Below are 22,048 nucleotides of genomic sequence, written 5' to 3'. Positions count from 1 at the left end.
ACTCAACAGTTCATAAATGCTCAACATCGGACAATTAAAGAAATCATCCAAGAAAAAAGCATTTGTTATCAAAGACCATATTCATGGAATGAAAAGTCATATTTCACTTGCGGGTTTGTTTGGGGTAAGAAATCAAGCCTCCCACTGACAGCCAATAGATCAGACTCAGAGTCGGTCGGCAGTGTCAGCAGAGGACAGTGTGTGTTTGTGTGGAGGTCGAGCTGATGAGGTCGGTTGTTCCAAAGCCTATAATCATAGAAAGTTAAAGAAAGTTTGTTTTGATTTTATAATGTCGACATAAAAGCAAGTTTTTCTTGATGTTTCTTGCCTAAATAGTCATGAAGAAAGAGGAAGCACTAGTAGAGTAATAGGAAACCAACCTTTATTTAAAAAAGAAACATAAATATACCTACAGGAGTTAGAGATGAGAGAAATAAGACCCTTCAATTGAAGAAATTGCATAATTAAGATCTGCTTCCAGTCAAAACAAAAAGCATTTAAATTGTTCTGAATGAGCATTGACAGGGACAATGACTTGTGTGACGTGCAGTAGTGAATGTTAGTCATGGCTTTGTTCAAAAGCAAAAAGGTTTGCAACAATAAGGTTTTTTATCATTGTAGAGCATTCTCAACTTAATAACAGCTCTAAATGTTCTACCCCTTAGCAAACATGTAAATACAAAATACTTTTAAATTTGTTTTGAACATAAGAATTAAGTTAACATTCGCACGACTGGCACTCAGCCGCAAAGAAAGAGTTAATGCTCATGTCAAAGAGAATTTACAGTAAGATTCAAACTCAAAAAGGCTAAAGGTCTCCGTTACAGATGTAGTTAGGAAGGTTATGTTTCACTCCAAGTCTAAATCTTCTGAAATAATGCTGGAGATGAATCATAAATCAAGGGAGCAGAAACTACTTAAAACATCATCAGTGGCTGAAAAGTCGTAGATGAACATCTGGATTAAAAATACTTGAGTTCATGAAATCCAAACGTTCATGTGTTAGTTAACGGTCCAGTCAATACTGCAGATTGCACACCAGGATCCGGTGCAATACGGGCATTTCCTTAAATAACCACACATTAATCCCACACACATTAAACAACAACCACAGAGGGAGCAGGTCCGGAGAGTTTTCCAGGTCTTTCTTTGCATCCAGCCTGTCAATGTGTCCGCCTCGGTCTCCATCGTTCAGTTCAAAGGAGGGCGAGTCAAGACGAACCACGAAGAGAACAATCAAAGACTGTCCTTGTTGGTGTGTGTGTGTGTGTGTGTGTAAGTATGTGTTTATGTCCACACGTACACAAATGTACTGTGTGTGTCCATCTGAAAGGAGGAGGAGGCTGGAAGAGTGTGTGTGTGTGTGTGTGTGTGTGTGTGTGTGTGTGTGTGTGTGTGTGTGTGTGTGTGTGTGTGTGTGTGTGTGTGTGTGTGTGTGTCTCAGGAGATGGTGGAAAACTCTTTAAGCAGGACGTCCTGACTCAGCGTGTTCAGAGAGACGTTCTTCCTCACATTCAAACTGATGGAGCGCACCTGGAGACGGAGACACAGGGACATTTATTCCAAGGTCAGAGAGATACCAAACTGTGCAAATTGTACTTTGTCCATAACTCAATTTACAAGGCAGGGAGGGCAGGCAGACACTATTGAGTTTAAAAATAACATTTGCAGTTCTTTTTTCTCTGGTGGTGTTAATTTCTGATCACCTTATATTACAGAAGGCATTTACTCAACTGTAAACTTTGCACAAGACATTGCTTATTGTAAACAGTAAATCAGTGTCAGGCTGCAGCAGGAAACAACCACTTTTAGGAAACTAGGGACATAAAATCTTGGTTAAAAAAAACAACCCAATTTGCTCCATTAAATCAGAATTACCGCCTTGCGTTGTTTCAGTTTTGTTTGTCTGTTCAAATATTGTCACTTCATAACTTTATCCTATTAGACATTTGTGTTAAATTGTCATAATCATAATTGGAATTATTGAGCACAAAACTTGTTTTGCAGTCACAGTGACCTTTGACCACCATATTCTAATAATTTCAGCCTGGAGTCTTACGTTCAGAATGGACCGTACAGACGGGCATGAAGGATGGACGGACAGACAACCCAAAAACATGTCCCCATGTAGACCGCTCTAAACCCTCAACACCCACAATGCACTGCTCCGTATCTCTTACCAGCTCCTTGAAGAAAGCAGCCTCTTTGGGCTGCTCCGAGTATCTCTCAAACTGGTCCAAACCATCCTGCAGTTTGAGCGTTAGTGTGTCATAGTTGGACCGAACCACCTCCAGCACCTAACAGGACGACAGAAGAGGAGAAATGAAAAGAACACTTAACCTGAATAGTCACTGAACCGTGTTTAATACTTTATTACAACATATTAATTCATAAGTGATCATCATGAGTGAGTGTGTGTACTGTGGTTATTAAGTGCACAGGACACACACATGCCGAGAGTTAAGTCCAGCTGATATGAGACGGTGACATCAGATGTAATTATTCAGAGATTCTCCACACTCTCATCCCCTGGCCTCCCCCCCATCCAGCCGTGAAACAGCCCCTTTTCATTATTTTATTAATGTCCCTGCGACGCTCCACACAGCATGAAACATTCACAATGAGAGGCATGAGCCGCACTTTGTCGTCCTTCCCAGAGAAGCTCTATAAACACACACTCCTCTCAAACAAGTCCGGCTTTTATCCAGATAAACATACAGATGTCAGACTATACGTTTCCATTGGTGCACACGCAGCACGAACATATTCTCCTTTAGCTCCGTCAGTATATCTGCTGTACAGCTGAATCATCATTCTTAAATCTTCTAATAAATCTACAGCTCTGCTGAGGTAAAAAAAACCCGCTGTTGTTTGTATTTAAACCTTTGATGGTACGCTGATGAAAAATTCATACCCATATCTCTCTCCCCCTCTTCCTCCTTCTCCCTCACTGCTCTCCATCACCCTCCTCTCTCTGAGGAGGTGGGTTTGAATAGTAACCTCAGCTTATGTTTGTTTTAGGTTTATCCTCCCTCACTGGTTGCGAAAGGAAAGGACGGAAAAGATGAAAAGTTAATGGAGAATTAAGGAATAGTCAAGAGACAATGTAACGTTTTCCACAAGCTGTTATATCAAAGACGGGGATGATAAGCGTTTTTGCTGCACACATTCGACTCCGCTAAGCAACTTTTTGCTTCACTAAGCAGATATGGTTGTGTGCACGCAGTTGTCATCGTATTTATCTTGAAGAGCGGGAACAGAAGCAGCATTGTGTGTGCTGAAGTGTGTCTTAACTCCAATATTGTATCGTATGAGAGAGACAGACAGGCGGGGAGTACAGCAGCTCGTTTAAATGCTGTGTGTTTCAGGAGGCCATCCATCTTCTAGTGTCACTGTGGGGAATGAAGACGCTGCGGGCAGATGGAGTGCAGGTGGATACTGTGTGTGTGTGTTTGTGTGTGTGTGTGTGAGTGTCAAGCACTGTATGTCAAAATAAATGCAAAGGTTCAATGTTCATTTAAAAACCAGGAAAGAGGTACAGAGGCAAATAAAACAAAAATCTTTGTCTGAACGAGTCCCTCAATGGACCAAAGTTCAAAACATCTCAGCCTCCGTTCTGCCCCATCATTCAGGTTTGAGTCCACAGCTGTGCACCAGCTACTGGAGAGCTACTTTGGTTACATTAAAGTTCATCATGAGATGCAAGAAGTGTTTTTGTTGTAGTTGTTTGTTTTGTTTTGTTTTGGGGGGGGGGGGATTTATTTTCCTTTTGTGTCCATTTGCTGTGAGCATTATTTTGTTCAGCCTCAAGGGTGAAAAAATATTTAGCTTTTGTTCAACTGAAAGCCCTCGATGTGGTTCACTCAATTCTCTCCTGCCTTTTTTTTTTTTTTTTTTTTTTTTTTAAATCCGACCTACATTTTATGATTACTGAGACTGGCAAAGTACAGTGCTTCAAAAGGACAGTTTTTTAAAAAGGTACTTTTTTGGCTTTGTTCATTCGTTAGGGAGATGATGGGAGTTGAGGGGAGAGAGCAGTCGGACACAAACTAACAGTGGACGTTTTAGTTAATGAGCCATCAAGTCTCCCAAAAGGACAGTATTTATCATTTATAAATGATAAAAAAAACATTGCTGGCATGAGAGCAGAACAAAATAAACAACTTCAATGAAGTACTGTTACTAGGAGTGAAGACATGGAACAAATAGCATTTAAAAATATGTCCATCACAGCTGTTCATTGAGTTCATCTTTAATTAATTGCTCAACAGGGGTTTGTATAATCTTTGTTGAGACGAGCGTCAGCGGGGAAAAGGTTGAGTCAGATGGTTTGAACAGGATGAAGAAAGCCTCTCATTGAAGCACTCTCTCTGTGTGGATATTCTCCTTTACAGTGCTGCTCTGTGGTTTAATCACTCACAACGCACAGAAGTTAGTCAAAAACAATACGGATTGGTCCACTTGCCCAATGTGTGAAGAACAAAGGATTGTCAATAGACCACGCTTTGAATAGTCTTTTTATCTGATTTAACAGCTCTGCACACAGCTCTCAACATGGCATCAGCTGAGCCGGCGTCTAGCAGTTAACGTTGCTAACAGTGCTGACAGAGATAACAGTGTCGTGAGGGTGTTATCAGCTGTGACCGCTGTATGAGAGCGGTGCAGAGCGGTGCAGAGCGGTGAGAGCGGTGGTGCAGAGCGGTGCAGAGCGGCGGCGAATAGCTCGCCAGTTATGCACAACAAGAAGATTCACATGCAATATGAGCTTTATATAATGCATTGGTCAAACCAAATTTCTTAATACAAGCACACAACCTTTGTATTAGCATACAATTAGCTGACAATGATCCATGAAGACAACTAATGGAAAATCATATGAACCACAGGCCGCTCATAGACAGCAAGCTAACTTCTGCCTTCCCTCTCTGTTGTGAATAAATCTGGCAGATAAAAGCAGAGAGGTAATTGAGGAGTATAATGACCAAATCCATCACTCTGTTATCAGCTTGTAAAAAAAAAAAACCTCCACCGGCTGTTTTCCTATCTTCACCGATTTGACATAAATGATAAAGTCTTAAGAGGAATGCAAAACGCTCGTATCAGTGAGGTTCAGCCTCCTTACGGACTCAAGTTTTCACTAATGATGAGGGAATAACTCAGCGTTTCAGAGGCAGTCCAGTTTCTTAATGATTCAATTCTCACTCTGTGTTTATGTGTTGGCAAAAACACCGGGCTACAGAATCTGCAACATTTACTCTACTTTAAATTTACACACAAAAATCTAACATAAGAATAATTCAATGATGAAGGTGATGTTTCCTTTAAAAGTCCAGTAGACGGTAAAAACTATATATGCTCAGGAGAACGCTATGGAAGTTGTTGGCATTTCGATGTTCCCAGAAGTGACAGCAGCTAAAATGTGTGTGTCACCATCTGTGGTGTAAAGTGTAAAACACTTCATATTTGTTTTAAACAGAGTCCTCGTACCTGCCTGAACTGTGTGCAATGAATCAGCCACAATGTGATTTAAGCTCAGTGGTGTGTGGATATAACAACTGCTCCTCTAGGTGTCTCATCAAAATAACCCATTTCTGAGTCATCCATCTCTGCCACATGACTGACACAACCTCTCATGAATAGGCAATCTTTCAAAATAAAATGCAGTAAACCCCTTCTCAAGTAGAGAGTGTTTTCCAAAATATGGTGTTGTCAAAAAGGAGGACAAGAGTGGAGTTTCAGTGGAGTTACAGTCAAAATGGCCCCAAGATGTTGCTGTTTGTTTTTATTTACATGCAACCTTTAGTCAGAGTGTAAAAGGGAGAAGGGCCTTGTGCTTACCTGTTCTTCGGACAGCTGGGAGATGTGGTTCACAGCAGCATACGACTCAATCTTGGGATTAAAATGGTTGACGATGGCCCTTAAAGACAAAAACACAAACAACAAAACAACAAACGTTTTGAGATAAAGCAGAGTGGACATTATCATTTATGTGCAAGGATGTAAAGTTTATTACCAACACTACACCCTAAAATCGCAGAGATGTGTGATTGTTACACATTTCATTCCCAAACCCACGAGCATTAATCTTCTCTCGGGAAGACTTAAAACCAGATTTTGGCAGAATTAACTCAGTTTCAGCCAAGAAAGCATTAGTGACGTTGGCCATGTTTGGCGAAAAAGGCCTCACAGTCTGTGTTCCTGTTCAACCCGGCAGAATATATGAGCCGCAATCAAATCCTTATTTCATATTTGTTACTTTGTCCAACAACAGAAACATAAAAATCTGTAAATGAGAATTAGAGGAGTTAGTTTGTAGCAGTCTAAAATATCATTCTGTGCTGTAGCATTTAGTTTTTCTTGAATTGGAACGAAGGGTTCGACTCGAAACCATGAAAAACAGCCTCAGAGCAAAGTACACAACGGTTTGTGTTGACAGGGGTCTTAAATGTGTTAGATGTGGTTACTTCTTGTTTAGGTGCAAACTAATTACATTATAATATTCAATATGTGAAGGTTTGCAGTTAGCAATTTTAACAAGATATTTGACCAGCAAAGTTCTGAGTTAAATACTGTTTGTTAAACACCAAAGCTAACTTCTATTCATTCCTATTTAACTCCACCTCAATGCCTCCTTCATATGGTGTGAGCACACCAGGGAATTTCAGATGTAAATTCAGAGGCAATCTCTTCCAGCATTAGCATTAATTTCCATGAAATAAACTGCTTTATGGCTCAAATTTAAGTTGATCCAATAAGCACAGCTGTGAGATGAAATGGCTTACTTTACACTGGCTTAGGAGGACGTCATATATCAAATAAATTGACCAAAATGCAGAGAATTCTCCGTAGTGGTAATTCAGTTGTCATTTACGTGTGGGAAGCCAGCGTACGGAGGAGTAAAGTGATGGGAGAAAAATGGAATTGGTCCCTTGATGATTTCAACACAGTCTCAGTGGGTTCTTTATTCCTCTTCTATTCATTCTTCTATTCCTTCAAATATTACACTTTCAATCTTCCTTCTCCCTGCGTTCCCTCTAACCCTCGTGACTGCCTACAAAAGCAGTGGAGTGCTCCATCGGGAGCCCAGTTGAGTGGGTGAATCCTTGGAGAGTATACGGGCGCCGCCTCAGGGGGCCTCCCAAGATCAACTCCTCAGAGAAGACGGAGGAGGAGAGAGAGAGATTGCAGGGTAGAATGGTGGAGGAGAGACCAAGTAGAGAATGTGTGTGGACTGGAGAAGGGGTTGGGGTGGATTAAGGTTTAAAAAGTATTGAATAGAGGGGCCTGAGGGAGGAAGTGGATGGAAGGGAGAAGGAAAAGGCTGAGGATGGACGACCTACATCACAGATCCAGAGGCTTAACTTCATTCCCTTTGTTTTGACCTTCCTTCATTACATTTCTGTGTGAAAATTCCCTTCAATCCAATGTGACTCTTTTCTACCTCTTAAAATACAGTATTTGTGTGTTGCGAGCGTGTTTGTTTGTTTGTTTGTTTGTTTGTGTGTGTGTTGTGCTCTTTTACCTAACATTGACAAGGGCATGCGTGACTTTGCTGGCTGGCTCCTTCCACTGGCCCGTGTTGGTTGATACTCTCAGAACTGGAAGGCAGAGAATGACGGATGGAAACAGAGTGAGGTGCACATATACAGCCGCAGTATAACACATCTATTTCATCTGACTGGTTTAGGGCAATAAAAGAAAGGCTAGAACACTTAAATGTTTAACATTTGCCAGAAGCTTTGGTTTGTTTTTTAACTGCTGAGTAATAAAAACACTGGAATTCATTGGTGAATAAAACTAGTAACTAATTGTTTATGATGGCTAGTATTATTTGAGATTATTTGAATAACAGTTTTAGGGATTAGAACTGACAAGAAGTCAGGTTCAACACTGCAGTTTCTGCTAACATACCCATACAGTAGAGGTTGTCGAAGACCTGGTGCATTCGTACTATTTCATAGTAGAGCTCGTCGTAGCTGTTGGAGGTGGGCAGGAACGTGTCGCCGTATGTTATGAACATGTTGAACAGGTTCACTACCTGGATCGAGAGACAAACACGGGTTAACTTATACATTCTCTCTCAAACAAAAAAAAACCAAACCAAAAATATGTTTTCTAAGTCATATTTATACTGCATCGGTTTGTGCATACACAGCCTGTTAGGCTTCTTTTGTCTCCTCTTACAAACTAATAAAAATAGTTCAGACTCTTGTGTGCAATTTCAGCCATTCTGTACGCACAGCTGGGCTACAAGCAGTGCCAACGATACAACATCTGGCTCTCCTCTTAATACAAGATCATAAACAAATCCCTGTGAAACCAATTTCCATTGTGGAGTGAGGTCCTGTTGACGTGATTGTGTGTGTGTGTTCGTGTGTGTGTGTTGCTCACCAGTAAGGCCAGGTGAAAGATGTTGTGCTTGGCCAGCAGTGTTGTCTCGTTTGACAGCAGGAACTTCAGCAGGTTGATGAGAGCTGTGCAGAGGCAGACATGCACACATAAATGAAATAATCTGGAGTGTTGATAGTCGTCTACCAGCAAGAGGCACATGGCAGCAGTCTGCTTTCCTCAGTGAGCTTCTTTATTAAGGTAGATAATGGAAACACAGGAGGGGGGAAACCTTTCAAAATCAAATCAAGTCCTTCCACAAGCTTTAATAGAGGAAAAGAAAACCCATAAGAAGAACCAAAATGTGAGCTTTTAACAAGCTGCAAAACAAGCTGGTAAAACAACACACCGATAGAAGATAAAACACATTTATTGCTTTAATTCAGCAAATTTTTTCTCTCCTGTCTTATTTCATGCTATGCTATTATCACCGGCAGGAGAAAAGGGTCAGTGTTACTCAGGGAATTAAGCTGATTATTGGTCCGATTAGAAGAATCTGTATTCCAATGAGACACAGTGCGATGGGGCCATTACAAGCTGAAATGTTATCCGATTGGGTGTTGACCGGGATGAAAACAAGGCCGACAGGATGGATTGTGCTTTCTTTAGAGACTCATTATCCGATCTCAATGATGCAATACATTTACGAAAGAACAGGCCCAAAGTCTTCAGAGGGAAATTGGCTTTGTTTTGCAAAAGCACTTAACTATCTACCCAACTCTTAACGTGATGCGAAGCAAAACAAAAATGTTTCAGATTTAAATTATACATATTTGGTGTCCTAAAACTTTATTTGAAACATTTAATGATAAACATGTCCTGTCACAAAACTTCCAAAACACAATTTATGTAACACATCAATCAGTTTGAATTATCCGTTTTCAGCTGAGAGGTACAGTTACAACAACCATGTAAAGTATATCTTGCTGTACGGAGTATCAACATATATCATTATAAAACCAATGTGGCCATTAATGTTGCTCAACAAAGTAGTAATAAATAAATCAAACGCCGCAATGAAACAAACTCTAGAATAGGAACACCTTTTCCTAAAAATGTTCATCATATTACCAAGACTAAGAGTCTACAGACATGCTACCAACTCTTTGAGTCAAACAGAGTTTAAGAGAGTTAATACAGTGCGAGTGTTCACATAGACGATGTGACGTAATTCCCAGTTGTGGCACTTCAGCTTGGATCAGCATGAAACTCTCCTGGTTAACTCAGAACAACAAACGAATACAAAAAGTGTCTTAAGCTGCGTTTCCACCAAGAAGTTCCTGGTAATTTAAATCCCGGAACTACTTTTTGTAGAACTAAAAGGTTCCTTCAGCCCATTGTTGTCTGTGTTTCCATAGCGGTCTAAGATCTGCTGACGTATGAAAAGGCAAAATGACACGGTACGAGGGCTGCTGATAATCGCAGGGTAAACACACTGTGCAGCCTGCAGTTCAGTGTGCCTGCAAGTTTCATCTAAAAAACATTAAAACAAAAATAATGAAACAAACATTTACTTCTGTGTAGTGTTAAAAGGTGCATGTTGGATTTATTGAATAAAATGCAGAGGAAGAAAATAAAACTGCAAGCGTCTGTGTCCACAGTAAATCATCTGTTAAGTGTTTGATGGTTCTTTTTTTCTGCTTTAGAAACGTAGCCGCAATGAAAACATATAAAATTTTACTTATTTTTTTCTTGCCCTCTCAGCTCGCTCAAAAAATGATGCTGTCTTTTCTAAAATGAGCTGGGAAAGTGACAGCAAAGCCTAACTTCTCTCCTAGTCCTAAATGGCCCTTAAACGATACTGGAGCAATTCCTTGTTTTATAAATGAAGTGGAACATGGGAAACGGTGCTGTGCATGTTTGACCAATCAGCGACGGTCATCCCTGCAAACACCAGCTCGAAAGTTCCTGTATTTTCAGAAAGTATTACCTCTGGAGCAGGTCCTGTTTGGGACGAGGTCAAAATATCCCCAGAAAATGTCCCCCGAACTTAATCAAGACAGACTCTGGTCTCTGCAGTCGAAACACAATGAGTTCCTCTAAAGCTTCCTAGTGTCCTGGGAAAAGTTTCTACCTACCGAGTTATACTCAGAAAAACAAATCAAGAGGGAAGGTGAGGTATCTTTACCTGACCAGAGCTCTCTCCAGGTGTAGTGTAACCGGATTCTGCACTTCTTCTGGTAGCACAGGAGTTTGTGGATGATCTGCACACAGCGCCTGCACAGGAAACACATACAACTGTGGTGACCAAGCAGGATGGTGGACTTGGCCAGAAAAATGTGTGTGTGATGTGTATGTGTCCTCACAAGTATAAATCCATGGGGAAATCCTTCATCATATGAGTGACTATGAACTCCACCATCAGATCTAAACAAACGGGTACAGACAAAGACAGAGACAAAAACACTGTGAGAAAGACACAAACAGAAGGGTTACATGGCACAAACCCTTAAAAGGGATAGTTGGATGTATTGTCAGTTCAAAATAAAAGAGTGTGGGCTCAGGAGTAAAGCAATGTACTGATGTGAACGAGGGCAGCAGAGAAGACCCACCAAATAAAATCAATATCAGTGTATGCTATGTTTAGAATATTTTCACCGCTCTATCTTACTGTCAGACTGCCCTTTCAGACTGGGAACCGATGCCTTTATAAAAAAACAGTAATTTTACCTCACAGAACACCCCGAGCTGCTGTGTCATCTGCTGCCTCTATAGGTGAGTTTGTTTGTGTTACTGTGTGACTTTATTGTGAGAACTTTAAAAACACAAAAGTCACACAAAAACACAAACTAACTAACTGATCGAGGCAGCGGTAGACTAGCAAAAGCCATGTTCTACGGTGTACAGATACAGTTTTTGTCAATGGCAGACATGCAAACTCATCAGGGGTGAATATGGTGAGAAAGATGCACGTGTTGCTAACATCACGCGGCTAAAGGTTTCCGGGGGGAACCTGTGCTTTTAGTGGAGCAAAAGCCACTTCTGGGGGCTTTGAAGAAAGAATAGAACGATATAATGTCTTAAGTTCCCTGTCGGAAAAAGGTTTTTCTGATACTAAGGTAAGCTGTGAAAATATTCCAAATATAGCGTACACTTAAACTAATATTGATTTTTACCTCATACAACTCTATTAAGAAATTGCACAATATGAATGCATCTATCTTAACTTAGTGTAACTACATTGTGTCATCATTCCTCCTCTTTTAAATAGAAATATTAACAAAGTAAGAATTCCAACACACAGCTGTGATTGTAGACTGGTGAATGTTGAAACTTCAGCAACATCCTGTTTGTAGCAGTTATCATATGAAATCACACTCAGAAGGAAGATCAGAAGTTACAGCTAACTAACAAGCCTTCAGTTACTACGGACCCACAGTTTGAGCCACAGTTTGAGTCCATAGTAAACAACAGTTTTTAATGCTTCATACCTAGAACAGCACACACCAGCGGACGTGAAGGGATGTTCTTGTCCACTGCTTTTTTTCTGTGCCTCATGGGCTGAAAACAAAGAAAATGTAAATATACAGTAAGTAGGAAAAAGAACATGAATATCAGCGTACTACCAGCATGGCAGACATCAGTTTAAAAAAGCAATATTGTACATGACAATACATACTTATTGCTAATATCTAGCCGATTGTGCAATTTTGTGAACCTTTTTTTCTAGATGTCATATTTAGCATTATAATCAAGAATCATGGTCTTCATCATGCAGCTCGTTAAAGTGCATTTAAGTTACCGGTTTACTCAAGTAAGCCGATTTATTAATCTCCATGGAGACAAGAAACCTGGTTACCCTATTCAGGGAAGGGGATTAGAGAAACTTGATTTCCCCAAGTATGTTTCACTCGGAGAAGCTGATTCTTATCCATGTATGAACATAAACAGGTTCTAATGTGCGCTACATCTGTGCATGTTAGACAGGGAAGTAACAGCTGAGAAATGGTGGATAAAGAGGGAGATCATAACATGTAGGGCTGCTTTCTGTTATTTAAAATGACTGCGTCCAAAGTCCAACTGAAACTAACACAAAGTATCTTTTCAAAGTCCCAATAAGCTAGTTTCCACGGCTGAATATTTAACTACCGATTGTCTGCTACAATTCTAAGTTCTGAATTCTTGTCATTTTTTTGTGCTCACTGTCACTCACAAACAGAAACTCACCATTCTGTGGAGATTGACTCTGAAGTTCATATTGTCATCATGAAGAAAGGCATCAGCGTACTGGTCCTATCACACACACACACACACACACACACACACACACACACACACACACACACACACACACACACACACACACACACACACACACACACACACACACACACACACACACACACACACACACACACAGACACACAGACACACACACAGAGAGGTGAAGTCAGAACAAGGACGATCTGTGGAGCGAGCAAATGCTGCAGCACTGTGGCTGCTCTTACCTCGGCTATGCATGTGAGGATGATTAGGCACAGTCTGGCACTGTTGAGTCGATGCTCATCTGCAAATACACAAATGATATTTGACACAAATATTGAGACTGTTAACAGGTAAAAAGAGAACAGAGGGCCAGACAGTTCGTTTCGCTCTGGTGCTTTGAGAGTGACTGAAACAAATGAACGGTGGTGGAGAGAACAGCTTTAATTTGTCACTGCTGTCTAGGACAACTATGTGAGGACACGTGAGGACAGAGGGGTAGAAGAAAAAGTGAAAGAGCAAAGAGTTATAGGAAGGAAGAGTGACAGAGACAAAGAGGAGGACATGGAGGTGTCTGTTTACCTTTAGTATCCTGCATTACGATCGAGGCGTACTTGAGGAAGGTGATTAGAAGGTTGCTCGTCTGCAGGTTGGGATCCAGAGGCAGTTCTGGGTTGTTCATCACTACACAGCAGAATTACAAATAAAATATAATCATTGCAGATTAAAAAAAAAAGAATATTTTCTAATACATAAATATGAACTAAACAGAAAGAAAGACTACAATATAATTATGATAAATCAAACTTTAAAGTCACTTAATTGTGCAGTCAATTATCCCATAAATAATGACGTCCCAAATTATAAAGAGCTGCCGTCCTTATTTGAGCAGCCAGACGGACGGAGTACTCACTCAGGCAAATAACAGCATTACAAAAAGAGATGTCTGTGTCTCATTATTGTAGCTACTGTAGCTTGCAGTGTGGTGTAGACAAGAATCTTTATCCATTTAAAAAGCTTTGCCCTCTGAAACATACAGATTTTTTTCCATGGATAAATAATGAGCCGGGCATCCCCTCTTCCATGCAATCCGCTCATTTGTTTCCTCATATCACAGCAGGGCAAAAAGAAAGCTGTCAAGAAACATATCGTCACATGGGGCTGTACTGTGGAAGGACAAGGTGTATTCCTGACATGGGATTGCAGGAACGTGTGGAGGGACTCTAAGTGCTGAAGCTCCCATGACATGGAATAACGCATGCAGCATGTGAAACATTCATCTGTATTTGAAGCTGGAGGTTAATATTTCATACAGAAAATGTATCTTAGGTTGGAAGCAATAGATGGAGAGCTAGAGATAGAAACATGCACCTTTTAGCGGTTACAGCACGTGTGCATGCTAAATGACCTGCTCTTCAATGTGCTAGCAATAACATTCACCTGCCATGAAACCTGAAGTGACAGCCGTGCGCTCAAGTCTTAAGAGATGATAACAAGTGTGTGGGGCGGTGTAATAATCTGTTTATTAAGATGTAATAAACAAACACTAGAAGTGCCATTTACTGTGTATGAGCACTTCTCTTCAGATAACCTTAAAGATCTATTGAATATTCGGAAAGGCTGCCGGTGTGGGTGCGTGTGTGCCTCTGTATGTGTGAGTGTGTCGGCCCAGGGCAGCAGTGAGGGAGGGTCGCCATGTTTGGACAGAGAGTTTTTAAAAATGTATGTAAAGATACTGTTAACATTAAATTGAGGCCAAAAAAAAGCCTTGAGACATGTGATGCCAAAAAGCTTTAGAAATCCCTTTACTTCATTTTCTGCCCTTACTGGTGTTTTGACGAGATTTCTATTTTAGTTGAGTCGACTTCTGTTTCAAGGTGAGGCTGTGGTATAAAACATATGTAAACACATAGAGCTGACAAGACAAAGTTAAAGGCGCCTTCCACTCCACTGAAAGTGCTGCTGTCCTTTCAGGTGGAAAACACTATAGCTGAATATTTAAGCCGGTATTTGAGGCTATAAAGATGCAGTTTCGGTAACGACCACAAGACTGTGCCTCTAGAGAAAAGATTTGTGTTAAAATTAGGGTTTCACAAATAATTACAATTTTGATCCTCGTTTCCTCTTTGGACAATTTGGATAAATATGAAATGTGATCTGTAATTTCATGTGCCGCTGCTCTTTGGGTCATCTCAGCTCCTCCCTTCTGCAGAAAAAGTGTGTTCCAGAAACTGACATGAAGGCAGAAAGAGAGACGTAGACCCTAATGCAGACGGGAGACTAACTTGCAGCACATACATGTCTCTCCAAAGAAAATATGTATATCTTACTGTCTAAGGAGGGCGGCGTTGTGCCAAGTGGTGTAGTAGGTGTGGTTGGAGTAGGGGTGGTAGGTGTGGTTGGGATGTCCATCTCTGGGTGGCTCTGTTGAGAGACCAAAAAGACATTTGTGGAACATCTTTGATAGTAAAAAGCTGTTCCTTCTGTCACATAATGTAGAGAAAAATGCAACAACACAGGCCAGGCAGGAGATGGAAACAAGAACTGAGAAAAGGGAACAAGATGCCATTTAGTGGCGACTGGAAGAGATGTGATTACTTCTGGTAGTGCAAAACATTTTAACAAAATGGTACATTAATCATCGCTACTAATTAAACAAAAAAAAAAGACTATTTTTCAAAGGGTTCTTATAGTAAATGATTATTGTAATCTTACCTGTGCTAATACAGTGATGAAGTTGCGGTTAAGGTGCACAGCCTCATAGAGTGCCAGCAGAATGGCCTCATTGGTCCTTGACAAGAAAGGGAAGTGTGAGGTCAGCTCATTCATTCATCAAGTAAAATCTACATATTTTAACATAACTGGGCCGGAAAAAACTTCAGGTTTTGATCCAGTGAAGCTCAAGAAAATAGTTTAGAGGCAGTCTGCTGTTGAAAGATTATTACGATCGCTTCTTGCATCAGCAGGTGACCTTTTTAATTTTCTGTGACATTAACTACTGTAAAATGTATGCAACTACTAATAAATCATTTCCCCAAATTTCTATATATTAAATTCTAAGTTTGATAAATGAGTTGACCTTAAAAGATGTAAAACAACTGTAAACCTTGTTTAATACACAGAATAAGCTGCATTCTTAAATATTGTCACTCTTCATTTTCAGACCAGGACAGCAATCAACAAGCAACTCTTAAATGAAAATGATAGGAACACCGAGTCTACACTGTGTCAGAGACTAAACAGTCAAGCTCATGAACTTTTCATATTTTCTCTTAGTGACACATGTTCATGATCAAAATGTGAAAATGTTGCCCCAAACGAATGATGAAGTCGTGTCTTCAGCCAATCAAATCTGAGGCTGAGCTGTAGCAGATACAGCTTTTTAAAGTATTCTTCAAAAACAAGATTCACATTCAAGTCTAGGAGGTTATATTGTCCAATGCAGCATTACATAGGATATGTAAATGCTGAAATCAAAACACAGTTCCCAGGTGTCTACAATGTTACCTAGAAATTCAAGTTTTACTGATTAATCAAGGTTTGACAGATGAACACAAAGATGCTTAATAACGATTATAACGTACTGTATACAAGTGCTGCTGAATCTCAACTCAAAAACCTCACAGTGTCTGATTATAGTTTGGTTACGGTTTATACAAAAAAAGCAAATTTAACATCATTTAACATGTGATTTCCAACTGGAGTCTTTTACAATGACCAAACAGAGGACCAGCCAAAACACACTGCAGCAGTAATGGATTCTCTCATTAAAGATGAAGCGAACAATGCATTTAAGGTTTGACTGATGGGTATGAATTTAAATCACTTTGTACTTACTGTACAGAGAGTTTCTCATCAGCGTCGGCTATAAACATGCTGCCCACCTGTGGACAGAAGAAGGATGAAGCTATCAGCAAACACTTAAAAAAAAAAATCTGTTGTCCCACTTGGAGCTGCAGATAATACTCTTTGAATACCAAATACACCGTAATGCCAAAAATACCAAAGAAGTTCAAATATATCTGGACGGTATTTGAAGTAAGAATAAGATCCTACCATACTAGTGAGGGTGGAGAAGAACCCACCCTGGTTCTCCTCCTCTTTGTCTTTGTACTGCCTTTATGGGGAAGAGAAAGACAAAGACAGAAAGTAAGAAGTAATAAAAAAGTGGAGAGAATGACAAATAAATTAAACAAGGTAGAGCTACACAACAGCAGAGGCATACATATATATATACATATATATATATATTTACACTCAAAAACCACACTTGTAACCTAACACACATTCGCCCAACATCTCATTCTATTTCCCACAACCTATTATCTAAGGGACATTCTCTTTATACACAGAAACAATGAACTGTATGGAGCCGTCATCCATCACTTTGATGTGTCTACGCATGCCGGCAGACAGGACCTCTTTCACAAACAGCATCTTAATTTCATCCAAAAAACATTACCGACTGCCAAAGAAAACTGTCAGATATAAATAACTAAAAGTATAAAGGAGCCTGTTTTTTTATTCAGAATAAAAATAGAACTTTTGTGGGAGACATCAAAACAAACCGGTGACACCAGCGTCCTCAGCACACCGAGGACTGCATCATAAAAAAAATGTTTTTGACATTTTTAGATCTCACCTGTTATACTCTGTCAGCGCTTGGTGGACGACCATACCCATTCCCTGGGAAAGAAAACATCCAGTGTTTCAGTCAAACCTTTGATTATGTGCTTCATGTGAAGGCCGACGCCGAAATCACACTGGCTATTTTATTATTCTGCAGCTTAAACAAATAGAGTAAGTGACAACATACTTACATCTAGTGTTGGCTCATCGTCCACAATGGAGAGCTTCACAATGTAGGGATTCACTGACTAACACAAAACAAAAAATAAATCAGTGTAATTAGAGGCCATTAAATAGTATAAAACAATGAAATACTTTATTGACCATTAAAAGGGTAATTCTCTTTTCATTTTGGTCCCTGATTTGAGGGGCTAATCCCAAACAAGCAGAGGGCTTCTTACATATTCCACGCAGCTGCCCACTCTGCTTACACATGAGTTTGCATCCAAAACCTCACTCATCATCCTTTTATCCCCTCCCAACGCTGCCACTCTTATCCTTCCAGGAAATAACTGAAGAGGGAAGTGAATTGGAAGCCATTGCAGAGAGCATGATTGCTTCTCTGTCATAAAAATGTAGGACATGTGTCTCTTTGATACCGGGTATAGCTAAGGTCAAGGTTTTTATGTTCCTCTGGTGCCAAATAGAGATGTCTTGTATTCATGGATTAATCTGTTTCCACCTCAGACTACACTGGATTTACTCATCACATGAAGACAGGCATATTTGTACTATAAGATATTGTATTATTATCATTAGATTTTTTTGATTTAGATATTTCTTATTCTGCCTGTTTATTATTTGATTTAAACATCACCTCTGTGCCGATTACTTTATCTAATATCAAAATGACTCCAATGCTACATGCACAATTGTAAGAACTATGAAGATGGGTCTTGAATGCACAAGTGAAATCTATGTGAAATATAACCACTCAATCATAGATAATTGAGAAGTAAAGTTCAATGTTAGTATTTGTACACACCTCATATTTCCTGTAGTTAACCAGCAGAGCTAGGAGGACCACAGCATCATACCCATGCTGCCCTCTACTGGACTGATCTGACAGAATCTGAGGAGGGAATATGAGAAGAACAGAGATGACCAAATTCTGAAGAAGACATTTCTTAAATAAATAAAATGTCCCGTAATTACATTAGATATAGTTATACCTGTAGAATGGCTTCAAAGATGCTGTTGATCATCACATATTCCAGTATGGTGTTCTGACTAATGTTGTCCGTTACCTGTTAACACATTTTTTCACAACATTGTGACGTTTAGTGTGTTTTTAAAACAGCACAACAAGCATTATAATAAATCTTGCTGTTTTGTTATGTTCTGTCTCACCGTCACCAGACACAGCAGCAGTTTGAGACAAAGACTCTTCAGACTCTCCGAGCCGTCTCCACAGAGAAGGCTGTCCAGTCTCTCCATTAAGTCCTGCAGGAGATACAAACACGAAACATAAATTGTATGAACGCCAATCATTACTTTCACCTCTCAATATCTTATTTCCACACACACCTTCATCCTTTGCTCAGCCTTGTCGAAGCCCATGAGCATGTTGATGATGTCAAAGCCAGACGCAGACTTGTTCTTCTGGTGGACCCCCCGGAAAAGTGCACAGAGTGTCTGGAGAGAGACGCAGACGAGCACAGGTCTTAATAGTGTGATATGTTTCATATTAATACAAAAATGCATCTTTTTTGGCGCTACAGTGGCGACACAAAACTAAATCCATGAATCCAATAAGCTAAGATAATGTGATTCCAGTGATACACTTCAGGTATTATTGATTTTATTGTAACATGTGCAAAGATGAAAAGTTTGGGAGCTTTAGTTACCTGCAGGGCATTGACCACTTTGATCTGGTGCTCCTCTCCCAGAGCCTGAACACAGTGGTGGAACAGAGAGTTGATGTTGTCCTGGATCCGCTGAACTTCCTCCCCATCTACACTCTCCAACTTGGACTCTAGGTACTCTAGGTTCACCTGAAACATGGTGGAAGGACAGACGTACAACCATCAAAAAGATTGAGTGAGAAAAAGATAGTTTGTGTAAGTGCACACGTTTAAGAGTGGAGGATGATGAGAGTTGTGAGGGAGTGCCCTCCTATTAATGCATTAACAGATTTTTACACATATATTACATATGATCATTTCCATTATTGTTCTGGTTGTCTTTTCTTCCAATGTATTGCAAGTTGCATTGCAAGATTGTGTTATTTTTCCCTTTCACTTTACCTTCATAAGAAACAGCTCATCCCAGAAGCGAGGGTTGTTTTTTGACGGGTCTTCTTTCTAAATAAAATAAAAACAGACAGGACTTAGTTAACACTTTAACCATTATATTTCTTTACTTTCCATCACTGACGTTCTGTTTTTTTGTGATACTCACTGCAAAAATCTCATCATACATCAGCACCACCTTCTCTTTCAAGGGTTTCTTAGAGGATGACGTCCTCCTCAGCAGCCCCGCCTTCTTCTCCACCTGAGACATGACTAAGTCTGAGGGAACAGATGCAGTGAGCTCTATGAGGAAAGTACATCAATGATGTAAAAAAGAAATGGTGTAAATCACCCCCCAAAATCAAATGTATGTTACACCCAGTAAATATAATGAAAAGACCAAAACCAACAATAACATTTTGGTGTCCGACTTCCCAGCCTGTCTGTGGTATAAAGCCTCAAGCCCATTCTTTCCCAAAAACCTGTCCCAATTATATTGATTCATATTCAAACATGGGCTGCACGGTGGTGTAGTGGTTAGCACTGTCGCCTCACAGCAAGAGGGGCCCGGGTTCAATTCCCGGGCTGGACAACCTTCTGTGTGGAGTTTGCATGTTCTCCCCGTGTCAGCGTGGGTTCTCTCCGGGTTCTCCGGGTTCCTCCCACAGTCCAAAGACAGGCAGCTTAGGTGCATTGAAGACTCTAAATTGCCCGTAGGTGTGGATGTGAGTGTGAGTGGTTGTCTGTCTCTATATGTCAGCCCTGTGACAGACTGGCGACCTGTCCAGGTGAACCCTGCCTTCACCCATTGACAGCTGAGATCGGCTCCTGCGACCCTTAACTGGATAGGCAGGTTACGGAAGATGGATGGATGGATATTTAAACATTGCAAAATAATTGACTAAACTAGCTGGGCACTGACGTGGCAAATGCTACTCAAACAGAAGTAGATTGTGTGTTTGACCTGAACTAGTCTGATTTGGTGCACACTAGAGCTGTTTACAACTAGAGCTGTTTACAAAAGTAAACAAACTCCAGTTCACATGTTCACCATCATGAATCAATCAATGTGTTTGTAACAGGCAGGCAGGGATCAATGAGCTGTTGCTTACTTGAGACCACTTCAGTCTGCTGCATACTGTGTGACGTCACAGACATACAAAAGGAAAACTCCCTCTAGGTCTCTAATCTAACACAACTCTAATAAGACAATAAGACAATAAGACATGTCCCCAGAGACACACCTGTCCACTAACGTGAATGCTGTCCTCACTGACTGTTCAGAGTGACGGAGAAGCGCTGAGCTCAGAAACCGACCCAGTGACGTCACGAAACACGAAGTCTGAGTGACACACCGGTAGCTAGGCTAACGTTAGCTTACGTTAGCTGACTGGCCGATCGTTTGCTGACTAATTAACGACTAACAGCGACGTGGTTTTGTTAAGGAGCAGGTGTTGTTGTCCAGTCATCACCCGACGAGCCCCTCAGTGTATCAGCAGCTAGGTCGTTTATGCAAATCTAATGTGTCCAGTGTTCACAGCTAACGCTAACGCTAGCTCAAGCTAGCTGGAGGAACACCTGACAGACGAGGGCTGTTACGTTCATTTAGAGAAACTGTTTAATGTCAGGGGCCGATTATTGACAACATCTACGTGTTACATTAATGCGATAGGTGCAGGCGGGTCAGTGGTGTGGTTTGTTCTTACCTCAATTAAAGTATTACAATTAAAAAGCTGGTTCATGAATCCTTGTGACAACATTAGCCTCTGCTAGCATGCTGCTACCATTAGCCTCCTCCTGCTGGTCTTCAGGGTCCTAGCGCCCCACAGATTCATCTTCTGTAAAGTTTGACAGCAGGTTTTATGCACATTTGATAAAGTAAGAAACATATTTTGAGTTTAATAAGTAAGACCACATATGCATAGACAGTCGCATTTATAAACAAATGAAAATATATAGAAAAATAACTGCTCAACCTTTGAGAGTATAGAAAAAATGTAACATAGGCAGCCTTACTTTTTAACAGATACTGCAGAAAAAATAAACAACAAGCAATTTTTTAATTTATCAAGAAATAAGATAGTGCTCTTGATTTAAAGCAGGACACAGACACAAACATGCATGTCTGCATGCTGAAGAGCAGGGTAAATTAAATGAAAATTACAATATATTCATATTTAATGAGACTTTTAGTAAGAAAGATCTACATTTTAAACACACACACATGTTTTACATTTCTTATACTGGGATGATTATGGTTTCTATTCTGTTGAAAGCTAAGGTCCTCCTTCATCCATACGACCCTGTCTCTCTTCAACAACCTGAGCATCAGAAAGTGCCTGTTTCATCGTTAAAGGAAGGTGTACGTCTATACTGCAACAGTATCATATGGAGAAACAGACCTCCAGTTAGAAGACTGTTTGTCATGTTAAAAATCTCAGCATTTAAAAGGAGTGTGTTTGTCTTCTGTCTAGAATAGCCTGCAGATGTTTGACAGCAGAAGCTTTGAGAGCAAAGGGTTGTGCACTCTGCATTTCCATTAACACTGGTAAAGAAAGACAGGGGAGAGTTTGGGCTCAAAATAAAATGTGTAATAA

General features: G+C 40.3%; 1 protein-coding gene across 1 annotated transcript; it reads right to left on the bottom strand.

The window, feature by feature from the left end:
* Positions 1–368: 368 nt before the first annotated feature.
* Positions 369–21,266, bottom strand: armh3 (armadillo like helical domain containing 3). The gene is made up of 26 exons (XM_054604112.1): positions 21,158–21,266; positions 19,621–19,730; positions 19,467–19,523; positions 19,068–19,214; positions 18,748–18,855; positions 18,571–18,663; positions 18,393–18,467; positions 18,206–18,292; positions 17,412–17,468; positions 17,234–17,277; positions 16,648–16,708; positions 16,429–16,475; positions 15,307–15,382; positions 14,922–15,015; positions 13,174–13,275; positions 12,837–12,895; positions 12,556–12,621; positions 11,820–11,889; positions 10,695–10,755; positions 10,517–10,605; positions 8,392–8,474; positions 7,912–8,038; positions 7,523–7,598; positions 5,839–5,917; positions 2,181–2,297; positions 369–1,533 (listed from the first exon to the last, which is right to left on the bottom strand). Exons 2-26 carry the CDS (start codon positions 19,720–19,722, stop codon positions 1,441–1,443), a joined length of 2,070 nt encoding a protein of 689 aa, XP_054460087.1. The 5' UTR covers positions 19,723–19,730; positions 21,158–21,266; the 3' UTR covers positions 369–1,440.
* Between the last annotated feature and the right edge of the window lie 782 nt (positions 21,267–22,048).

This window comes from Anoplopoma fimbria, chromosome 9 (genome assembly GCF_027596085.1).
Source record: "Anoplopoma fimbria isolate UVic2021 breed Golden Eagle Sablefish chromosome 9, Afim_UVic_2022, whole genome shotgun sequence".
Lineage (NCBI taxonomy): Eukaryota > Metazoa > Chordata > Actinopteri > Perciformes > Anoplopomatidae > Anoplopoma > Anoplopoma fimbria.
This window is presented reverse-complemented; position numbering and strand designations above follow the sequence as displayed.